General features: G+C 48.6%; 1 protein-coding gene across 1 annotated transcript in view; it reads right to left on the bottom strand.

Annotated features, from left to right (window-relative positions):
* The window catches only part of RECQL4 (RecQ like helicase 4), a 68,029-nt gene that overhangs the window by 25,761 nt on the left and 22,748 nt on the right, over positions 1–19,520 (bottom strand). The window contains exons 8-13 of the mRNA XM_063131232.1: positions 17,478–17,600; positions 15,786–15,935; positions 15,468–15,560; positions 12,510–12,646; positions 8,562–8,645; positions 7,238–7,426 (exon numbers count right to left, since the gene is read on the bottom strand). Of these exons, the coding sequence (XP_062987302.1) occupies positions 7,238–7,426; positions 8,562–8,645; positions 12,510–12,646; positions 15,468–15,560; positions 15,786–15,935; positions 17,478–17,600 (776 nt within the window). The remainder of the gene's footprint in view (positions 1–7,237; positions 7,427–8,561; positions 8,646–12,509; positions 12,647–15,467; positions 15,561–15,785; positions 15,936–17,477; positions 17,601–19,520) is intronic.

Here is a 19,520-nt window from a genome sequence, read left to right as displayed (position 1 = left end):
GTTTAAGTCCTTGCTGGAAAAGTGTCAATAAATAATTGAGGATCAAGGATAAGTGACAAGATTCTGGTGTTTGGTTCTTTTCCAATGCGAAGTTCTGGAATCTCCGCCACTTTGCTGCATAAGATTTCCTTGTTGAAGGCTTTAGAGCTGCCAATATAATGTGGTCCACAGTCAAGACTCTGGCTCTAGAGGAGGAGTGGTTGCTATCCTCCATGCAGTCATCTTGAGGGTCGACAGATCTGCGTGTCGAACCCTGCCCTGGTGTCGAGACAGTAGCTTCGGTGTCGACGGGAGCCTGATGTAATCCCCTCTCGATAGCCGAAGGGCGTGAGAGAACCACGTCTGTCGAGGCCACCACGGAGTGATGAGGATGCAATTGGAGTTGTCTATCTGGATCTTGGCTATCACCCTTGTCAATAGTGGGAAGGGAGGAAACATGTACAGGAGATTTCCTCTCCAAGTCCTGGTGAAGGCGTCTCCTAAAGATTGCTCTCCTCTTCCTGCCCTGCTGCAATACTTGGCGCAGATTGCGTTGTCTTCGGTAGCGAAGACATCGACAACAGGACGGCCCCAGTACCGAAAAAGGCTTTCCCGCACTTCGACATCGAGCTCCCACTCGTGGTCGACATGGAAGGATCTGCTGAGAGAGTCCGCAACGACGTTTTCCTTGCCGGCTACATGGATCGCAGTCAGGTAAGTCCTTCTCTTTATGCACCAGTTCCATATTCTGAGTGCAGAACGATTCAGGGGGTGTGATCTTGTTCCACCCTGTCTGTTGATGTATGCCACCACGGTAGTATTGTCCGTTGCGATCAACACATTTCGGCCCTCGATCATCTGTGCAAATGCTTTTACTGCATTTTCTACTGCCAGGAGTTCGAGATGGTTGATGTGATGCTCCCTCTGTGATCGAGGCCAACGACCCTGAGAAGTTAAAGAGCTGCAATGGGCTCCCCATCCTTCTAAGGATGCATCCGTCGTGATCGTTACCGAAGGCGCGTCTTGTTGGAATGGAACGCCTTCGAGAAGAGTCGACATCGAGAACCACCAATTCAGAGATGCCCTCACCTGCCTCGGTATCGAAAGGTAAGTTCGTCGAGCATTGAGCCTGAGATCGAAAGTCCTCAAAAACCAAGCTTGCAATATCCTCATTCTGAGTCTCGCAAATCTGATGACTGCCGTAGTAGCTGCCATCAGACCTAACAGTCTCTGAACTGTCCATGCCGAAACTTTTCGGCGGCTCTCGGTATCGATGGCTAACTGTTGAAGGGTTTTTGCCCTGGTAGAAGGTAAGTATGCCCTCCCGTCTCGAGAGGATAGGGTTACCCCTATGAAGTCCAATCTCTGCTGCGGAGTCAAAATGGACTTTTCGAGGTTGATCCACAGCCCCAACGAGTCCAACAGGTTGAGGGTGGTTAGTATGTCTGACTGGAGCGCCTCGCTGCTGTCCGCTACGAGGAGCCAATCGTCCAGGTATGGATAAATATAAATGCCTTTCTGCCTTAGGTGGGCGCATACCACCGCCATGACCTTCGTGAAAACCCTCGGTGCCGTGGCCAACCCGAACGGAAGAACGGTGAACTGGTACTGGGATGCACCGATCGAAAACCGCAGGTAAGCTTGATGCGACTTCCTGATGGAGATATGGAAGTACGCATCCTTCAGATCCACCACTGCGAACCAAACTCCTTTTTGTAGAAGCTGCAAAATTGAAGTAACCGTTGTCATACGGAACTTCTTCGGGGTGATGAACTTGTTCAGTTGTCTTAAGTCCATGATCGGTCGAAGACCTCCATCTTTCTTCGGGACCGTGAAGTAACGGGAGAAAAAACCTTGGTTGATTTCCTCTGTAGGTACGGGAGAAATGGCTCCTTTCGCCAGCAAGGTCTGTACCTCGAGCAGCAGAGGAGGGGATGGAGTCGTTACTTTCACGCCGGAAAAAGGAGGAAGGGCATCGAGCTCGATGGCATAGCCCGAATTGATGATAGTGAGCACCCAGGAGTCCGATGTTATTGACTCCCATTGATGGTAATGGGGTGCTAGGCGGTTCGCAAAAGGGAGTGGATCTGGGGCCGAAGAGTCAAACCCGCTGCTTCTTAGAGAAGTCGGGTTGCCTCTTGTCCTGCTGGTATCTGCCCTGGTAAGGCCTCTTCCTCTGCAGCTGTTGTTGTTGCTGTCTCTGTTGGCCTTGGTAATGAGGCCGCTGCTGATATTGTTGTTGCATAAGTGGCCTTGACCATCTTTTAGGTCTGTACTGCGCTGGAGGAGCAGAAAAACCCATCTTCTTCGCAGTCGACCGAGCCTTATAGATGTTATCTAGGGTCTCGTCGGTCTTGCTATTAAACAAGCCTTCGCCATCGAAAGGCATGTTTTCGATCCTAGATTTAGTTTCGGTAGCGAGATTGGCAGATCTTAGCCATGCGTGTCTCCTCAAAGATATGGCCCCCATCATGCTCTTTGAGTGACAATCAACTTGATGTCTTGCAGTCGATAGTTGTTGTCTTGCAATCGCTGATGCCTCCGATTGAAAAACTCTCGCCAAGTCTCTTTTATCCTCTGGGAGGTAGTCACATAGTGACCCCACTTTCTCCCAGAGGAAGAGCTGGTATCGCGCCATCGTTGCTTCGTAAGTTGAGGCCTTGATACCGAGAGATGCCGCGGAGTAGATCTTTCTACCTGCCAAATCCAACTTTCTGCCCTCCTTATCTACGGGAGCGGAATGGGCTCTTTGTGACTGACCCTGAGCTGACTCCACCACGATCGAATTTGGTTTTGGGTGCTTGATTAAAAATCCAGCATCCCGCTCTTGAATCCGATAAAGAGTCTCTAATCTTTTCGAGGTGGGTTGTGTCACAGACGGTGTCTCCCATGAGAGTTGCGCTGCTTGTTTGAGAGCCGGCGGAAACGGGATAGCAATTGTTGAGGTCGTTTTTGTTTGAAACACATCGTAGATGGGATCGATTACAGGTTCGTCTGCTTGCTCAAGGTCTAAACCGAGTGCACGGGCCATTCTTAACATGTGATCTGAGAACCTCACCATATCATCCGATGGCGATGAGGGATCCTCTCCATGTACAGCATCATTTGGTGATGGTACCGATGCTACTACGGAATGAACTGAATCGGAATCAGATGGGTAGTTACCCTCTGGTGACGAAACAGTAACCAGCTGCATCTGATGTTGTGCTGGATCAACTAATACCTGCTGCGTCGGTAGCGTAGCCGCTGCAGTGATTGGTGTCGACGAACGGCTATGGCGTCGAGCAGGAGATTGGTGGATAGAAGAAGGAGGCAGTGGCAATTGGCAAATTCTGGATGTGGGTGGAGGCTGGGCGAAATATTCCTCCGGTGGATATTGATCATAATATCTCTGAGGTCGGTAGCGATCCCAGTCATAATAACCTTGTCTGGTTTGGGGCTCAGAATATTGAGAGATTCTGTCCCAATCACGCCTCGGTGTTCGTCTAGGCGAAGGTTGTAGTGGAATTATATCTTGAGGTACTTGAGGTCTGATAGGCTCTCTCAATGAGGCTGCCGATGCCGAATCACGTAATTCACCCTCCGATAAACTGGGAGGGTGCGTCGGTACCGTCTTCTTCGGTATCGACTGGGGTCTCGGCGTCGAGACATGCCTCGATACCGAAACAGCCGTTACGGTAGGAGGGGTTGTTTGTCTCCGAGAAGACTCGGATAGTCGAGGAGAACCATGAGAGGTTTTCTCAGTATCCTTTTTCTTCTTTTTCTTTTTCTTCTCCATTTCGGAGGAAGATTTTGGCGTTCTGGCCTTTTTTGAAATTTTCTTGGCTGCAGAACTTGCCAATGACCGGCCAGGCGTCAGGGGTATCTGTGCCCTATCAATTGCTCTGGCTTGCACACTCGTCCCTGTGCCTCGGTCAGAAACGGGCTTATCAGTTGCCGTTTTATCCATTGGAGCCTCCGTAGCTCTGAGGGCTTTCTCCCAAAGTATTGAGCGAAGACGGTCTGCCCTGTTCTTTCTGGTCTGTTTTGTAAAGGACATGCAATGGTGGCACGCCTCTACAATATGACCTTCGCCTAAACAAAGGACACAAAGGGAGTGTCCGTCCGTAGGAGGTAGTTTGGCTCCGCACTTGACACACTTGCGGAACGGGGCCTTTATTGCCATGCGGCAGTCGCGACCGTAGTCGCTAAGATAAACTATCTACAAGAATATAATACTTTTTTTTTTTTTTTTTTTATAGATAACAAGAGAAAAAGGACGAAAAAGGACGAAAAAGAAGAAAGCTGAAGAAAAAGGTAGCTAGAAAATATTTTAAACAGATTTAACAGAGAAACGCTAGAGGTTTGGTCTTTCGGTCTAGGCACGATGGCGGACGACGAAGAACTGAGGGTAGGGCGGGAACCCCATGGACATGCGCAGTAGCGTGGGGGAGGGGTTCCCGCCAAAAACGTTCCACTTAGCTATAGAAGGTTCCGGTCTGGTCTCTGCGCAGGCGCAAAGCCCATATGTGTGATGCATAGAGACCACGAAGAAGAACTGAAACACTGAGATCCGGAAACACAAGGTCTATACTGACCACCCCCTCCTTTTCCCCTCAGGTGAATTCCCAAGCATGGTGACTATAGCTCCTTACATTTCTCAAGCAGGGGAACTTATTCCTAGAGCACGTGAGGACTTAAGTATTTCTTCATTCAGTCAGCCTGCTCAGGGACAGGACATCAAATGTGGATTTGCAATCATGCGTAATCCTTTTAAATATATTTGGGTTTCCCACTCACCCCCTCTGTCCATAGAAAAGCCCAATGCAGGACTTTAACCTGTATTTAATTTCTGCGCAGAGAAAGAGAGGCATTGCGGGCTCAACTCTGCCTGGAATATACATCCCCGCACCTAGAACCTTGGGCCCAGATATGTGGAAGTGGCTGTCGATCCCTCGCGGTGAGGGAAAGACACTCCTCATATAGAATCATAGAATAGCAGAGTTGGAAGGGGCCTACAAGGCCATCGAGTCCAACCCCCTGCTCAAGGCAGGAATCCACCCTAAAGCATCCCTGACAGAGGGTTGTCCAGCTGCCTCTTGAAGGCCTTTAGGGTGGGAGAGCCCACAACCTCCCTAGGTAACTGATTCCATTGTCGTACTGCTCTAACGGTCAGGAAATTTTTCCTGATGTCCAGCCGGAATCTGGCTTCCTTGAACTTGAGCCCGTTCTTCCATGTCCTGCACTCTGGGAGGATCGAGAAGAGATCCTGGCCCTCCTCTGCGTGACAACCTTTTAAGTATTTGAAGAGTGCTATCATGTCTCCCCTCCATCTTCTCTTCTCCAGGCTAAACATGCCCAGTTCTCTCAGTCTCTCTTCATAGGGTTTTGTTTCCAGACCCCTGATCATCCTGGTTGCCCTCCTCTGAACATGCTCTAGCTTGTCTGCGTCTTTCTTGAATTGTGGAGCCCAGAACTGGACGCAATACTCTAGATGAGGCCTAACTCCATGGCACTGCTTTTGACCTCTTCCATGTTTCACATTTTAGGATAGGTCCAGCATTGTCTCCAGGCTAACAGGAGTGAGATTGCAACCAGCCACTAGCAATATGGTCTTGTAGCTTCTAGTATCTCCCCTAGAGGGAGACACCTCAAGCAGCGCGGACCCAAATCCTGCCATTTTATACAACCATGGACAAGTGCAAACGGTTGCCTGAAGCTGGCGATGGCTTTGCCAGCCTCCTAGGGCTCAGGCTGGGACCTTCTCAGCCTTCAGGGGCCAGTTTGTCACACTTGGCCCTTCGTCCTGTCAGCTGTCATGCTCTGCGTGGACATAGAGTCAGAAGATGAGGAGCTGGTGGAATCAAGACCCAGCACCAGCCCAGGAGGTGTGGAGTTGGGACTGGCAGAGACTCCTGCGGAGCTACAGAGGGAAAAGCCGTGCACAGGGGTGCCAGCTGGGACCTCTGCCAGCTCAGAGGGCTCAGTGCCAGCAGAGACCTCTGCTAATCTGGATGGGTCAGGGGAAGAAACGGACATCCCTATCTTTAGTCAGCTGCGGGCAGAAAAGGAGATTAGGCAGCGGTCACGCCGCCTTTATCTAAAACGCCAAGCAATTAAGGAACAGCTGAAGGACCATGACTCAGCACCCTGACTCAGCATAAATACGCAGCCGTCAGCCGAGGTAGCTTTGTCAGAGATTAACTGAGCTTCCTGGCGAAAGCTTCTGTTCCTGAATCTCTTGACCTCGGCTCCGTGCATCTTGATTCCTGCTTCGTGCTTCCTGTTGTGACTCCGGACCGCTTCGTGACGACCTCTCTCTCTGTACCTGACTCCTGCTTTGACTCGGACTGGATTGTGACACCGTTGCCTGCTCTGGCCCTATTGGACCTTTGGACTGCTGTTTGGACTTTGCTGATTGCTGGTTGTGCTGACCCTGGACTGAACCCTCGACTACGGCTCCTGCCAAAGCCCTGGACCTCGGACTGGACATCAACTACGCTACCTGCTGTAAGGCTGGACTCCTGTCTTGTTTTCCCTCTCAATTGCCTGTGTTCTTTGAATAAACACACCATTCCATTGCTCTGAGGCTCAAGAGTTTATCATTGTCAGCTTTTGGCTGCTTTCCATCAGCTGTCTCCAAGTCCTCCCAATTTTTTTATCATTATATTTATTTGTATCCCGCCTTCTGCCCAACGCTGGGCCTCGAGGCCTTCTGCCCAACGCTGCCACAAAATTAAAATGTATACAGTTAAGACCTATAGATGTTAAAACCCCTTGAACATTTAAGGGGCAACAAGGGAGAGGGCCTTTTCGGTGGTGGCCCCCAAATTATGGAACGATCTCCCCGACGAGGCTTGCCTGGCACCAACACTGTTATCTTTCAGGCACCAGGTCAAGACTTTTCTCTTCTCCCAGGCATTTAACACCATTTAACAACGCTAAGTTGGTTTTTTAACGGACCCCAGAACTGTTGTTGTTTAAAATGGATACTGTAGTTCTTATACTGTTGTTTTTATGTTTTTAAATTTTGTATACTTTTAACGTTTACTGTTTTTAATTTTTGTAAACCGCCCAGAGAGCTTCGGCTATGGGGCGGTATATAAATGCAACAAATAAATAAATAAATAAATAAATGTATGGCTTCCCACGAGGCCTCCTGTGCTCACTTTGTAAACCTCCGAGGCAGCAGCGTCACGGGGCTCAGCAAACAACTCGATTTTATTGGTCGCTTGTTCTAATTTCCAAAAGCCTGCACAAACCCCCTCCCCCTCCATACCTTACAGAGGCGCAGGTAACACGGGCGGAAGTTGTGGGACCACTCCGAGACACAGTGCGCTTCGTCGATGCAGGCAAAAGCCACTGGAGGGAGCTGGTCAGCAGGGGGCAGGCAGCTGGTGCCCGTAAAGCCTCCCCCAACCAAGGCCTCAGGGGAGAGCAGAAGCACATGGACCGCCCCGGCCTTCACCTGCAAACATCCAAGCCCAGACAGTCAGGAGCAAACAGTTTCCCCTTAGCCCAGCTTTAAAAATTCAGCCTCAGCTTTGCTGGGAGTGTGGACCTCTGGACCCTCCACAGGCATGAATGGTTCCTCTCCCCCCATGTTCCGAGGACCTCTCCCCTGCCGGCCGTTACTGCTGATCTGAGGAACAGGCAAGAGAATTGTTTTCCTGCTGGCCTCCTGCCTCACCTTTCTTTCTGCCCTGCTTTCACCTGTGCTCTGTACCAGCTTGGATCTTCCTTTAAATTGTCTTAAGAGTCAGACAGTCAATCCCCTGCTGAGAGCTCCTGCGGTTTAGTCATTAAGAGACAGCTACAAATTATAGAAGAGTAGAGTTGGAAGGGGCCTCTAAGGCCATCGAGTCCAACCCCCTGCTCAATGCAGGAATCCACCCTAAAGCATCCCTGACAGATGGTTGTCCAGCTGCCTCTTGAAGGCCTCTCAGGTGGGAGAGCCCATGACCTCCCTAGGTTATTGGTTCCATTGTCATACTGCTCTAACAATCAGGAAGTTTTTTCTGATGTCCAGCCGGACTCAGGTTTCCTGTAACTTGAGCTCACTATTCCGTGTCCTGCACTCAGGGAGAATAGAGAATAGATCCTGCCCCTCCTCTGTGTGACAACCTTTCAAGTATTTGAAGAGTGCCCTCAGGTCTCCCCTCAGTCTTCTCTTCTCCAGGCTAAACATGCCCAGTTCTTTCAGTCTCTCTTCATAGGGCTTTGTTTCCAGACCCCTGATCATCCTCGTTGCCCTCCTCTGAACCCCCCTACAGCTTGTCTGCATCCTTCTTGAAGTGTGGTCCCTCTGGAAGTCCCCAGTTTGAATCTCACCTCTGTGCCATGAACTCACTAGGCAGCCTTAAGCAAGTGACTTTCTCTTAGCCTCAGTTCGCTCATCTGCAATCTGGGGGATAATCATACTGACTCACTTTACACAGTGTTGCCGAAAGGAAGCACTTTGAGGTCACTTGAAAGCACCGTAGAAATGCTAGGTATTATTATATTTTATTACTTACAAGCTCCAAATTAGCAGCTGGAGGGATATGAGGATATAGTACAATTTTGCAATTATGGCAAGGAGGCCCCAGTATCAGTTGGCTCACCTTGTCTATCGCGGCTTCTCTCTGGGCCTTGGACATGTTGGAGTGTATGCAGACTGCTTTCAGGCGCTGAGGAAGGCCGGAGACCTGCGAGGGAAACACAGAAAGCGCATCACACGAGGGCTGGACGCAGACGGACACGGCGTGGTGGGGAGATGCCCCCCCCCGTCAGCATCCACAGAAGCCTCCTCCTCGCCGAACTCTCTCCCTGCTGAAGCTTCCCTTGAGAAAAACACACCAACACACATGCTGAATGGGTTCCAAACCCAGGGGCGTCAAGCCTCTTTCAGCTGGGAGCGAAACGCAATGTCAAGAAACTGAAAGAACTGGGCATGTTTAGCCTGGAGAAGAGAAGATTGAGGGGAGACATGATAGCACTCTTCAAGTACTTGAAAGGTTGTCACACAGAGGAGGGCCAGGATCTCTTCTCGATCCTCCCAGAGTGCAGGACACGGAATAACGGGCTCAAGTGACAGGAAGCCAGATTCCAGTTGGACATCAGGAAAAACTTCCTGACTGTTAGAGCAGTATGACAATGGAACCAGTGACCTAGGGAGGTCGTGGGCTCTCCCACACTAGAGGCCTTCAAGGGGCAGCTGGACGACCATCTGTCAGGGATGCTTTAGGGTGGATTCCTGCATTGAGCAGGGGGTTGGACTCGATGGCCTTGTAGGCCCCTTCCAGCTCTGCTATTCTATGATTCTCTATGATTCAAGGACACTCTTGGGGATTTGCATTCCGGGAGGGTGGTGGTGGGGCGAAGCCAAGAGGAGATGTAAAACGTCCCAGCCACGTTTTACAGCTTAAAGCTCTTACCGCCACTCACTAAGTTTGAGGAGAGGCATTTCAGCCTTTTAGAAAAACTGCACAAATACCGTATCTCTTCGATTCTAAGACACACTTTTTCTTCCCCATATAAACATCTCTAAAAACAGGGTGCAAATTACAATCGCGGGTGCGTTTATTATTTCTTAGAATCAAAGCTTTTTTTTTTCTGTTGGTGGTACTGAAATTAGTGTGCGTCATACAATCGATGTCATCTTAGAATTGAAGAAATACGGGTAATAATAATTTATTTATTTATTACCTGCCTCTCCCTCTGGATCGAGGCGGGGTACCACACAAATACAAAACACCATAAAATACAGATAATTGATTAAAATCATATAAAACTAATGCACCGTTAAAAGGCATCTTAAAAGGCTGGGAAATCACCCAATGATTGGCAGGTGGGAGAAAGGGGCGGGGCAGGAACAAGGAGGTGTGGCCTTTGGGGGGAACCTAGAAGGCCAGAGTGGGCCTGCAAGCCTGGGGTGCCCAAGCCCTGCTCTAAATTCACTCCTGCTGCTCTGGTCTGGTCACCAGTCTTGGCTGTGATGCTCTCCACCCCTTTTTGACACGTCTCACCTTCCTGTCTTTCCCTACTCTCCTAGCTTCTTCTCCTCCCATCTTTCTGCCTCCTGGAACAGCTACGCCATCCATCAAGGCACTTTCCTTTTCCCCTTCCCAAAGATCAGCCCCTGGCTCAGCAAAGCTTTTCCTGGCTGCCACCCCACCCCACTTATCCACCCCCAGGCTTTCAGCTGACCTGCACCTCCATTGCTACCTGCCTCTCTCCTAGCCCAGTCCACAGGTTCGGGCCTGAGGTCTCTCTCCCAGCCTTGTTGTGTCCATCTAAGGTGGGCTGTGGGCTGGGACTGTATCACTTATGCGCTATGTAAAGCATCTATTTATTATTATTATTTATTTAAAACATTTATATCCCGCCCTATATCATTAAGATCTCAGAGCGGCGTACAGATAAAAACATACAGCATAAAACAATAAATATGCAGTTAAAAACAAATTAAACCATGAGCAATGACAAATCTTGATAAAATAGTTAAGAGCAGAGACACCACACTGACAACAAAGGTCTGCATAGTTAAAGCAATGGTATTCCCCGTAGTAACCTATGGCTGCGAGAGCTGGAGCATAAGGAAAGCTGAGCGAAGGAAGATAGACGCTTTTGAACTGTGGTGTTGGAGGAAAATTCTGAGAGTGCCTTGGACTGCACGAAGATCAAACCAGTCCATACTCCAGGAAATCAAGCCAGAGTGCTCACTTGAGGGAATGGTATTAAAGGCAAAACTGAAGTACTGTGGCCACATAATGAGAAGACAGGATACCCTGGAGAAGAGGCTGATGCTAGGGAAAGTGGAAGGCAAAAGGAAGAGGGGCCGACCAAGGGCAAGATGGAGGGATGATATTCTGGAGGTGACAGAGCTAGGGGTGGCAACGGCTGACAGAAAGCTCTGGCGTGGGCTGGTCCATGAAGTCACGAAGAGTCGGAAGCGACTGAACGAATAAACAACAAAAGTTAAAACAATATATAATTTAAAAGCAGTAAATTATATCCTAGTGCTGTTGACGCTAAAGGAACGTAGAACAATATCGAAGGTCCTCCTCCGGCTGCCTACTCTGAGGGAAGCTCGGAGGACGGGCAACAAGGGAGAGGGCCTTCTCAGCGGTGGCCCCCCAATTATGGAATGATCTCCCCAACGAGGCCCACCTGGCGCCAACGTTGCTATCTTTTTGGCATCAGGTTAAAACTTTCTCTTTTCCCAGGCGTTTAGGAATATGTGATGAGCTTCATCGATCCTGGATGTTTCTAGAGTTGTTTATAATTGTGTTTAGATATATGTTTCTGTGTATGTTTTTGTGGTTTTAAATTTTTCATATTGTTTTAGTCTTGTGTAAATCGTCCGGAGAGCTTCGGCTATGCGGTGGTATAGAATGATGATGATGATAATCCTGGCCGTGAAAAGGATGAGAGAGGAGAGACATGGTTCTAATTTCTAGTATAAGAAGACTTGATCTAGATTGGAGCTGAAATATGTCAGGAAACAAAGCTGCAACTCAAATTGGCTGCTTGCGAAAATAAGAATGTACATTCTTGTAATCTGAACTTCTTAAGCAACATATGGACACTGCTGCATGCATGTGACGCCTGCCTCTCCACGCGTCAAGCAGCAAGCACTGGGTCCCATCTAGCTCAGCATTGTCTACCCTCACTAGCAGTGACTCAGACAGAAGCCTTTCCTGGCTTAATCAAAGAATCATAGAATGGCAGAGTTGGAAGGGGCCCACAAGGCCATCGAGTCCAACCCCCTGCTCAATGCAGGAATCCACCCTAAAGCAATCCTGACAGATGGTTGTCCAGCTGCCTCTTGAAGGCCTCTAGTGTGGGAGAGCCCACAACCTCCCTAGGTAACTGATTCCATTGTCATACTGCTCTAACAGTCAGGACGTTTTTCCTGATGTCCAGCTGGAATCTGGCTTCCTTTAACTTGAGCCCGTTATTCCGTGTCCTGCACTCTGGGAGGATCGAGAAGAGATCCTGTCCCTCCTCTGCGTGACAACCTTTTAAGTATTTGAAGAGTGCTCTCATGTCTCCCCTCAACCTTCTCTTCTCCAGGCTAAACATGCCCAGTTCTTTCAGTCTCTCTTCATAGGGCTTTGTTTCCAGACCCCTGATCGTCCTGATTGCTCTCCTCTGAACACGCTCCAGCTTGTCTGCATGTTCAGGACTTAAATTTTAATCAAACATTTAACATCAGGACTTAAATTTTATCAAACATTTTCTTTTTCTAAATGCCCTTCAAAACCAAATTTCAAATCTGTACCCAAACGTCCCCTCCTTTAGTTGATTATCAGGTTGCCTTTGAACCCAGGCAGAAGCGATGGGTGTGATCCCTCCCTTTGGAAAAGCTCATATTGCAAGAAGCTAGAAGTTCCAAGAGAGGAGTCCCCACCCCCACTGGAAGCACTGGAGTCACTGCCATTGTAACTCCTGTGGGTACCAAGAAAGGGGGTACCTGAAGCCCAGAGTGCTTCCTTCCCCCACTTTCCCCGTATCATAAGCAAGCAATTCCCAACAAGCCCCACTCCCAAAGGCACTGGCAAACTTACTTGGTCATCCATCAGTGACACCAGCGGAGAGATCACCAAAGTGATGCATTTGGAGCGCTTGCTGTACAGGTATGCAGGGAGCTGGTAACAGAGAGATTTCCCCATCCCTGTTGAGAGGACCACCAGCGTGGAGAGCCCTGTGGGAGGTGGGGGAGAACAAGGAAGGGCGGCAGCAGCGTTAGAGGGTGGAGCTTCCTCTGCCCAGACCACCCACGTGCAGGCTCTCTCGGCCTTTACCTGTCCTGCGGGCAAGGGGGCTTCAGTAGTTCAACAACAACAACAACAACAACAACAATAATATTTCTTACCCGCCTCTTCCTCTGGATTGAGGCAGGGAACAACATTGAATATAAAAATACTTTAAAATACATAAAACTGATTTAAAACATATCATACTAATACATTATTAGAATAACAGCCAGACATATTATTATTTCTTTCTTTCTATAGCACCAACAATGTACTTGGTGCTGTACGAAATATACAAATAAAACAGCGATACCCTGCCTAGAGGCTTACAATCTAAACATTTGTAATTACAAATCTTAAAATTCAACCGGGTAGACTGGCCGGAAGAGATCAGTCTTTATGGCTTTCTTAAACTCGTAAAGACTATTAAGTTGGCAAATCTCTCCTGGCAGGCCATTCCACCGCCTGGGAGCAGCAGAAGAGAAGGTCCTCTGGGTAATGGTTGACAGCCTAGTTTTGGCTGACTGGAGTAAGTTCTCCCCGGAGGACCTGAGTGTGTGGGGTGGATTGTACGGTGAGAGGCGATCCTGCAGGTAACCTGGACCCAAACCACTGCATTTACTACGTTTCTATCCTGCCCATTCTCCAAGCAGCTGAGGAAGGTGGTGCACAGTCCTGTCCAGGCCCCATTTTATCCTCACAAACCTGTGAAGCCGCTTAGGTCGAGGGAGTGCGACTTGCCCAAAGTCACACCCGGTGACCTTGGATTTGAAACCGGCCGTCCCCGGTCCAGCTGAACGCCAGCCCACACTCTCTTTCATGCAGCGATTTGCAGCAACTCACTTTGGCACTCACTTGAGGACACCCCCCCCCTCAGTCCGCTCTTCCTGCATTAGCAGAGAGGCAACTGGAACTCAGATGAGCATCTGGGGTCACACAGCCTAATACAGGTTCCCATTGAGAAGACGGAGGGAGACCAGGCCTCCAAAGGCTAGTAGCAATTGCTATGCGGTCAGGGGCCCAGAGGCAGCCCACCGGTCCACGGAGGTGAAAGAGTTTCACTGACAAACTGCAGGAAGCCACGGATGCAGGATGGCTTGGCTTCTGGCCAGCAACGGGAAGCCTCTCTCTCAGACCAGCCAACGCCCTTGTGCCAACACTTGAGTGCAGGGAGCTGCCCACAGAAATCCACTCCATGGGTGGTGCTGAAATCAGGCTGGAGAGTTTGCAAGGCCGCACAGTGGCCTCTTGCGCAGAACAGCGGGCACAGGGGGAGGCTGCAGCTTCTCTGGGCTGCTGACTCAAAGGCCCAGCTCTGAAGCACCTGGAGACCCCACTAGACATCCGTGCCATCCGTTGCCCACAGAGGCATGAGGGAAAACAGGCATTGCACCGGGTCATTTCTTTCCACCCCAAGGAGCCACCCAGATATAAAGCGAAACGTGCCTTTTAATTGGGCCACCTGAGAGGCTTGAAGCATAACAGCCACACAGCTAGAGCATTCAAAAGGACCTTGCAGTTCAGGAAGAAAGTTGAGTCACATGACCATTGAAACTCAGCCTGGGGCAGTGTCAGGAGCAGGAGCACCCCAGAAAAAGGCAGACAAGTTTCCCACCAGCAATTCATTTGCGACGTCACACATTGGTCCCCTACCTGCCCTTTGGACTGGTAGGAGACTAGCATGGACCGAAGCACCCTGCCCATCTGGGCAGCAGGGGTTGAAACCAATCGAAACCCTTGGAGAGGACATTTAGAATCTACCACTAGAGCAGCCTTCCTCAACCTGGGGCGCTCCAGATGTGTTGGACTGCATCTCCCAGAATGCCCCAGCCTGGCTGGGGCATTCTGGGAGATGCAGTCCAACACATCTGGAGCGCCCCAGGTTGAGGAAGGCTGCTGTAGAAGGAATGAGTTCTCCTTGCAAGCATCACTGTTGGGGATAGAATTGCTGCAGCGCAACAACAAAACCACCCCGGTTTTTCTACACAGCTATTGTCTTGGTGTGAGTGTATGTTTTGGTGTTTTTTTTTTAAATAAACTGGCAGATATTGCCACTTTGAAAAGGCTGTTTGCTCCTTTTAAGAAAGAGAAGATAGTGCTCTAACTGGAGATATCTTTATCCTCCATAAACAAAAGTGTTACAAGCACTTTGAAGTTTTTCAAGACAAAGGAAGAAAGGAATACAGGCCATTAGAACAAGGGGGAGCTACTCTAAGGGGTCCCAGGGCCATTTTGGCCCGTTGGACTGCCCCTCTTGTGGGCCACACCCCACAGGGTGCTCAGAGTCTGCAGGGCAGTGGGGGGGATTCAGTGGCAAACCACAACAGACCAAGAAAAAGGTCACATTTGGCTTGGGGGGAATCTACACAGCGTACTGAGGGCGCTTGCGTGCGCCCCCAAAGCGATCGTGTAGATTCTGCCCATTAGAGACGGAGGAAGAGGCGGAGGAGGCGGCGGCTGGAGAATCCAGCTGCGTCCTTGCCGCCGCCGCCCAGGTTGAGGAAGGCTGGCACTAGAGGAAGACGCTTTTCTACCACCTGAAGAGGGACTTTGCATTTTGAGGGTTCCATTCCCTACAACCACTAGGTAATGCTACACAATTTGGCCGCCTTCTTTTTTTAACCTATCGCACCACCTAAAATTGATCTCTGGCTTTGCCAATATAAAGAACACAATATTTCTCTTTACTTCTACTCTCGGGTCCACCTAGGAACCTAGGTGAGATGAGGAAGTATTTTGCCCTGGCTTAGTGCAAGCAAACTGCCTTACCTGAGAGGATCCTCATCACAGCTCTGTCCTGTCCTGGCCGGAAGGAGGTGTAACCCAGCTCAGCCAGCGCTTGGAACACTTCAGGAGGGGTCTCTGTGCAAGACACAGACACATGCACCCAGTCAGGAAAGGGTTGTTGCCTGGCCCCAGCAGGGCGTTTGACACTCATGGCAGCAGCAGGAGAGAATTAGGCTCAGTTCGAACAACACGTTAGTCAATGGTGGTTTAGAACTCCACCGTGGAGTTTTTACACAACTGTTGTTTTGCCTTCCCCCTGCATGGCGCTCAGCAATGGCTGGCCTTCTTTCTGGGCCTTACCTCTCACCTTCCTGTCCTGCCCCAGTTTGTAGAGAGGTTCTACTGGTGCAGGTGGAGGGAGGAGTTCGTAGGCAGGCCTCTGCACATGCATGTAAACTTCTTCCTCCTGGGCAAGCTGTGTCAGGTCTCCTGGGCTGCTCTCATTCTTCACTGGGGAAGAAGGCGAAAGGAGCTATTAATTATTATTGCATTTATATCCTGCCTTTTTTCCTCCAATGAACCCAAGACGGTGTACATAATTGTACAGAACATTGAGGGGAGACATGAGAGCACTCTTCAAATACTTAAGATTGTTACACAGAGGAGGGCCAGGATCTCTTCTTAGTCCTCCCAGAGTGCAGGACACAGAATCATGGGCTCAAGTTACAGGCTGGACATCAGGAAAAACTTCCTGACTGTTAGAGCAGTACGACAATGGAACCAATGACCTAGGGAGGTTGTGGGCTCTCCCACACTAGAGGCCTTCAAGAGGTAACTGGACAACCATCTGTCAGGGATGCTTTAAGCAGGAGGTTGGACTCGATAGCCTTATAGGCCCTTTCCAACTCTACTATTTTATGATTACGTATAATCCTCCTCCTCCTCTCTATTTTATCCTCACAACCACCCTGTGAAGTAGGTCTGTGACTGGCCCAAAGTCACCCAGTGGGTTTCCTTGGCAGAGTGGGGACTAGAACCCGGATCTCCCGACTCCCAGTCCAACACTCTAGCCGCTATGCCACACTGGCTCTCAGTGAGTACTCGCTGGGTAGGGATATTAATTATTTCTTTATTTTATTTATATTTAGAATCTGCCCAATAACTAATGCTCCCTGGGTGGATATTAAATGTTCTGTAGCTCATTTACATCATTAAGGTTGGGAAAAAGACTGAGGAAGGGACACCATTTTCATTTTCTCTATCAACAATGCCAAATTTTGACTCTAGATTCCATGGTTATATTGCTGACACGTAACCCAGTGAGCACCTGAATGTGGCGCTGAGAATTCCTTTCAGTGACAGTGCTGTTGCTCCCATGAGTATCCTCCAAGTAGTGCTGAAAAGCGTGTCCAAGAAACACTCCTGTTCAACCATCTCAGTGTGCAATTATATAAACCGCCTCTCATCTACCATTGTTTTTCTCACTGCCCAGTTTGGGGAGATTCTCTTCACAATTCCTTGGGGTTTTATTAACCTAAAACTTGGCTAAATTTGCTATTCATCCCTTATCCAGCTCATTTACAAATGTTATACAGCATTGGTCTTATTACGGATGCTTGAAGCAAGGGACTTTACACTGGTACATTTGAGCAACTGCTTAAGTGAAGAAATTGCAGAAAATGCCCTTAGGGTACAACCCCATACAAGCTTCCCTGGGTGTAAGCCCTATTGCGCTAGAGCTAGAGAAGTGTGTCTACATTTTTCTTTGGCTAGTAATATTGCCGTACGACCTTAGATTTTCACTTCATGTAGGAGATGTGTGTGCTTGGCTTAAGTTGCAAAAGTTCCGTGATCATGTAAAGCCATTATACTTGTATCGGCTTATAGAAAATAAATAAAAAATTACATTAAAAGGGGGAATGGAGCAATGAAACCAGAAACCATGGCCAGGGATAGGCCAATGGAAGAATTGACCCAGTACAAATTTTTCTTCCTGATTTGAGCCTAATTTGGGCTCTCTGGCACTACACAAGCACAGCCTTTTTCTCCTACCGGAAATCTTGCTGTATGCTGTGTTAGTCATCCGCGCCACTTCCTCCAGAGTGAGCAAGGGCAGTTCCTCTTCGACAGCACAGCCATTTTGCTCTAGTTTGGGGTCAGGAGCGGAGAGCTGTTCTGCCACTGTGGTGAAAGAAGGGAAGTTGCTTCAGAGCATTCAAAATCATTAATTTTAATTTAATTCAAAGTTTGTTGTACTAGCCAAAGGCCATGACAAATACATCAAAATAAAATATTTATACATATATACAGTAAAACAAATATTTTGAACTATACAGATAACTTAAGACTTTGCCCTAACTAAAACTCAGCTTTCACTTAGCAGTCTGAATCTCCAGGGCAGTTTCTGGCAATATTGTCTAGTTCTCTCTTCCTGATCTTTTTTTTTGTTGCCAGAGCAAACAAAGTCACTTTATGCGTCACCTAACTGTTGCTATCACTCAAAAGAAAACGAGCCGTTTCTGCAAGGGCATTCCTGAATCCATGGGTTAACGAGGGTTTCAGGAATCACTCAGATGGCCACAGATGCATAACCTGCATTCATTTCAAAATTATTAAAGAAAAGGCTTCCCCCTTTGGGAGAAGAGCCATAGCTCAGTAGCAAAGCACATCATATACAACACTTATTTATTTATTTAAAACACTTATATCCCGCCCTATATCATTAAGATCTCAGAGCGGCATACAGATAAAAACATACAGTATAAAACAATAAATATGCACAGTTAAAAACAAATTAAACCATGATCCAAGTTAAAACAATATATAATTTAAAAGCAGTTAAAACAATGTGCCAGTGAGTTTAACCATCAAAGGCTTTGTTAAAAAGCCATGTTTTTACTTGGCGTCGAAATGCAGTCAATGTTGGCGACAATCGGGCCTCCAAGGGGAGGGTATTCCACAGTCGGGGTGCCACCGCAGAGAAAGCCCTTCAGTCCCCGGTATCTCCCGTCTGAAACCCTGGAGGGCTCTTGCCCATCAGCGTGGAGCCCACAGACACTAATGAACTAGATGGAACTACGGCCGAAAGCAGCTTCCTATCGGCGTCCTCCTTCTACAAACACGGAAAGCAACATATACATATTTGCCCTGGTTCACACGTAACATTAAACCACAGGATCATTAACCATAGTTTAATGTCACGTGCATGAATCTCATGGTTGTGTGCTTCCCTCTCCTCCTTCATAGAATCATAGAATAGCAGAGTTGGAAGGGAGCTACAAGGCCATCGAGTCCAACCCCCTGCTCAATGCAGGAATCCACCCTAAAGCGTCCCTGACAAATGGTTGTCCAGCTGCCTCTTGAAGGCCTCTAGGGTGGGAGAGCCCACCACCTCCCTAGGTCACTGGTTCCATTGTCGTACTGCTCTAACAATCAGGAAGTTTTTCCTGATGTCCAGCTGGAATCTGGCTTCCTGTAACTTAAGCCCGTTATTCCGTGTCCTGCACTCTGGGAGGATCGAGAAGAGATCCTGGCCCTCCTCTGTGTGACAACCTTTCAAGTATTGAGGGGAGACATGATAGCACTCTTCAATCTGCTCTTCTCCAGGCTAAATATGCCCAGTTTTCAGTCTCTCCTCATAGCGCTTTGTTTCCAGTCCCCTGATCATCCTGGTTGCCCTCCTTCAGCGCAGTCACAAGGAGGCGATAAAAAGCTTTTGCTTCATTTTCAACTAACTGTAGCTACTTATTATGTTTGAACCTGAACAAACAGTGGTTAGTGCTAACAGTATGGTTTAGTGAAACAAGACAGAATAGTTTACTATGGTTAATGATCCTGGCTTGTTTCACTAAACCAGTTGAAAATGGAAATGAAAGTTTCCAATCTCCTCTCAGCTGCCACACAAGAGGAAAAGGGGAGGGTGTGAACATACAAATGCAGCCATTATCTGCAAGATATGCTAATCGTTCCATGAGGACACAGCATGTAGGTGGTCTTCAGGGCCTTCTTTCCTTTCCTTTTCTAGAATCCAATATAAACTTCTCCTGCTGACCTTCAAAGCTCTTCACGGTCTAACTCCTGCCTATCTCTCCTCTC

Source organism: Elgaria multicarinata, chromosome 7 (genome assembly GCF_023053635.1).
Source record: "Elgaria multicarinata webbii isolate HBS135686 ecotype San Diego chromosome 7, rElgMul1.1.pri, whole genome shotgun sequence".
Taxonomy (NCBI): Eukaryota; Metazoa; Chordata; class Lepidosauria; order Squamata; family Anguidae; genus Elgaria; species Elgaria multicarinata.
Note: the sequence above shows the minus strand (reverse complement) of the source record. Positions and strands in the feature narration are given on the sequence as shown.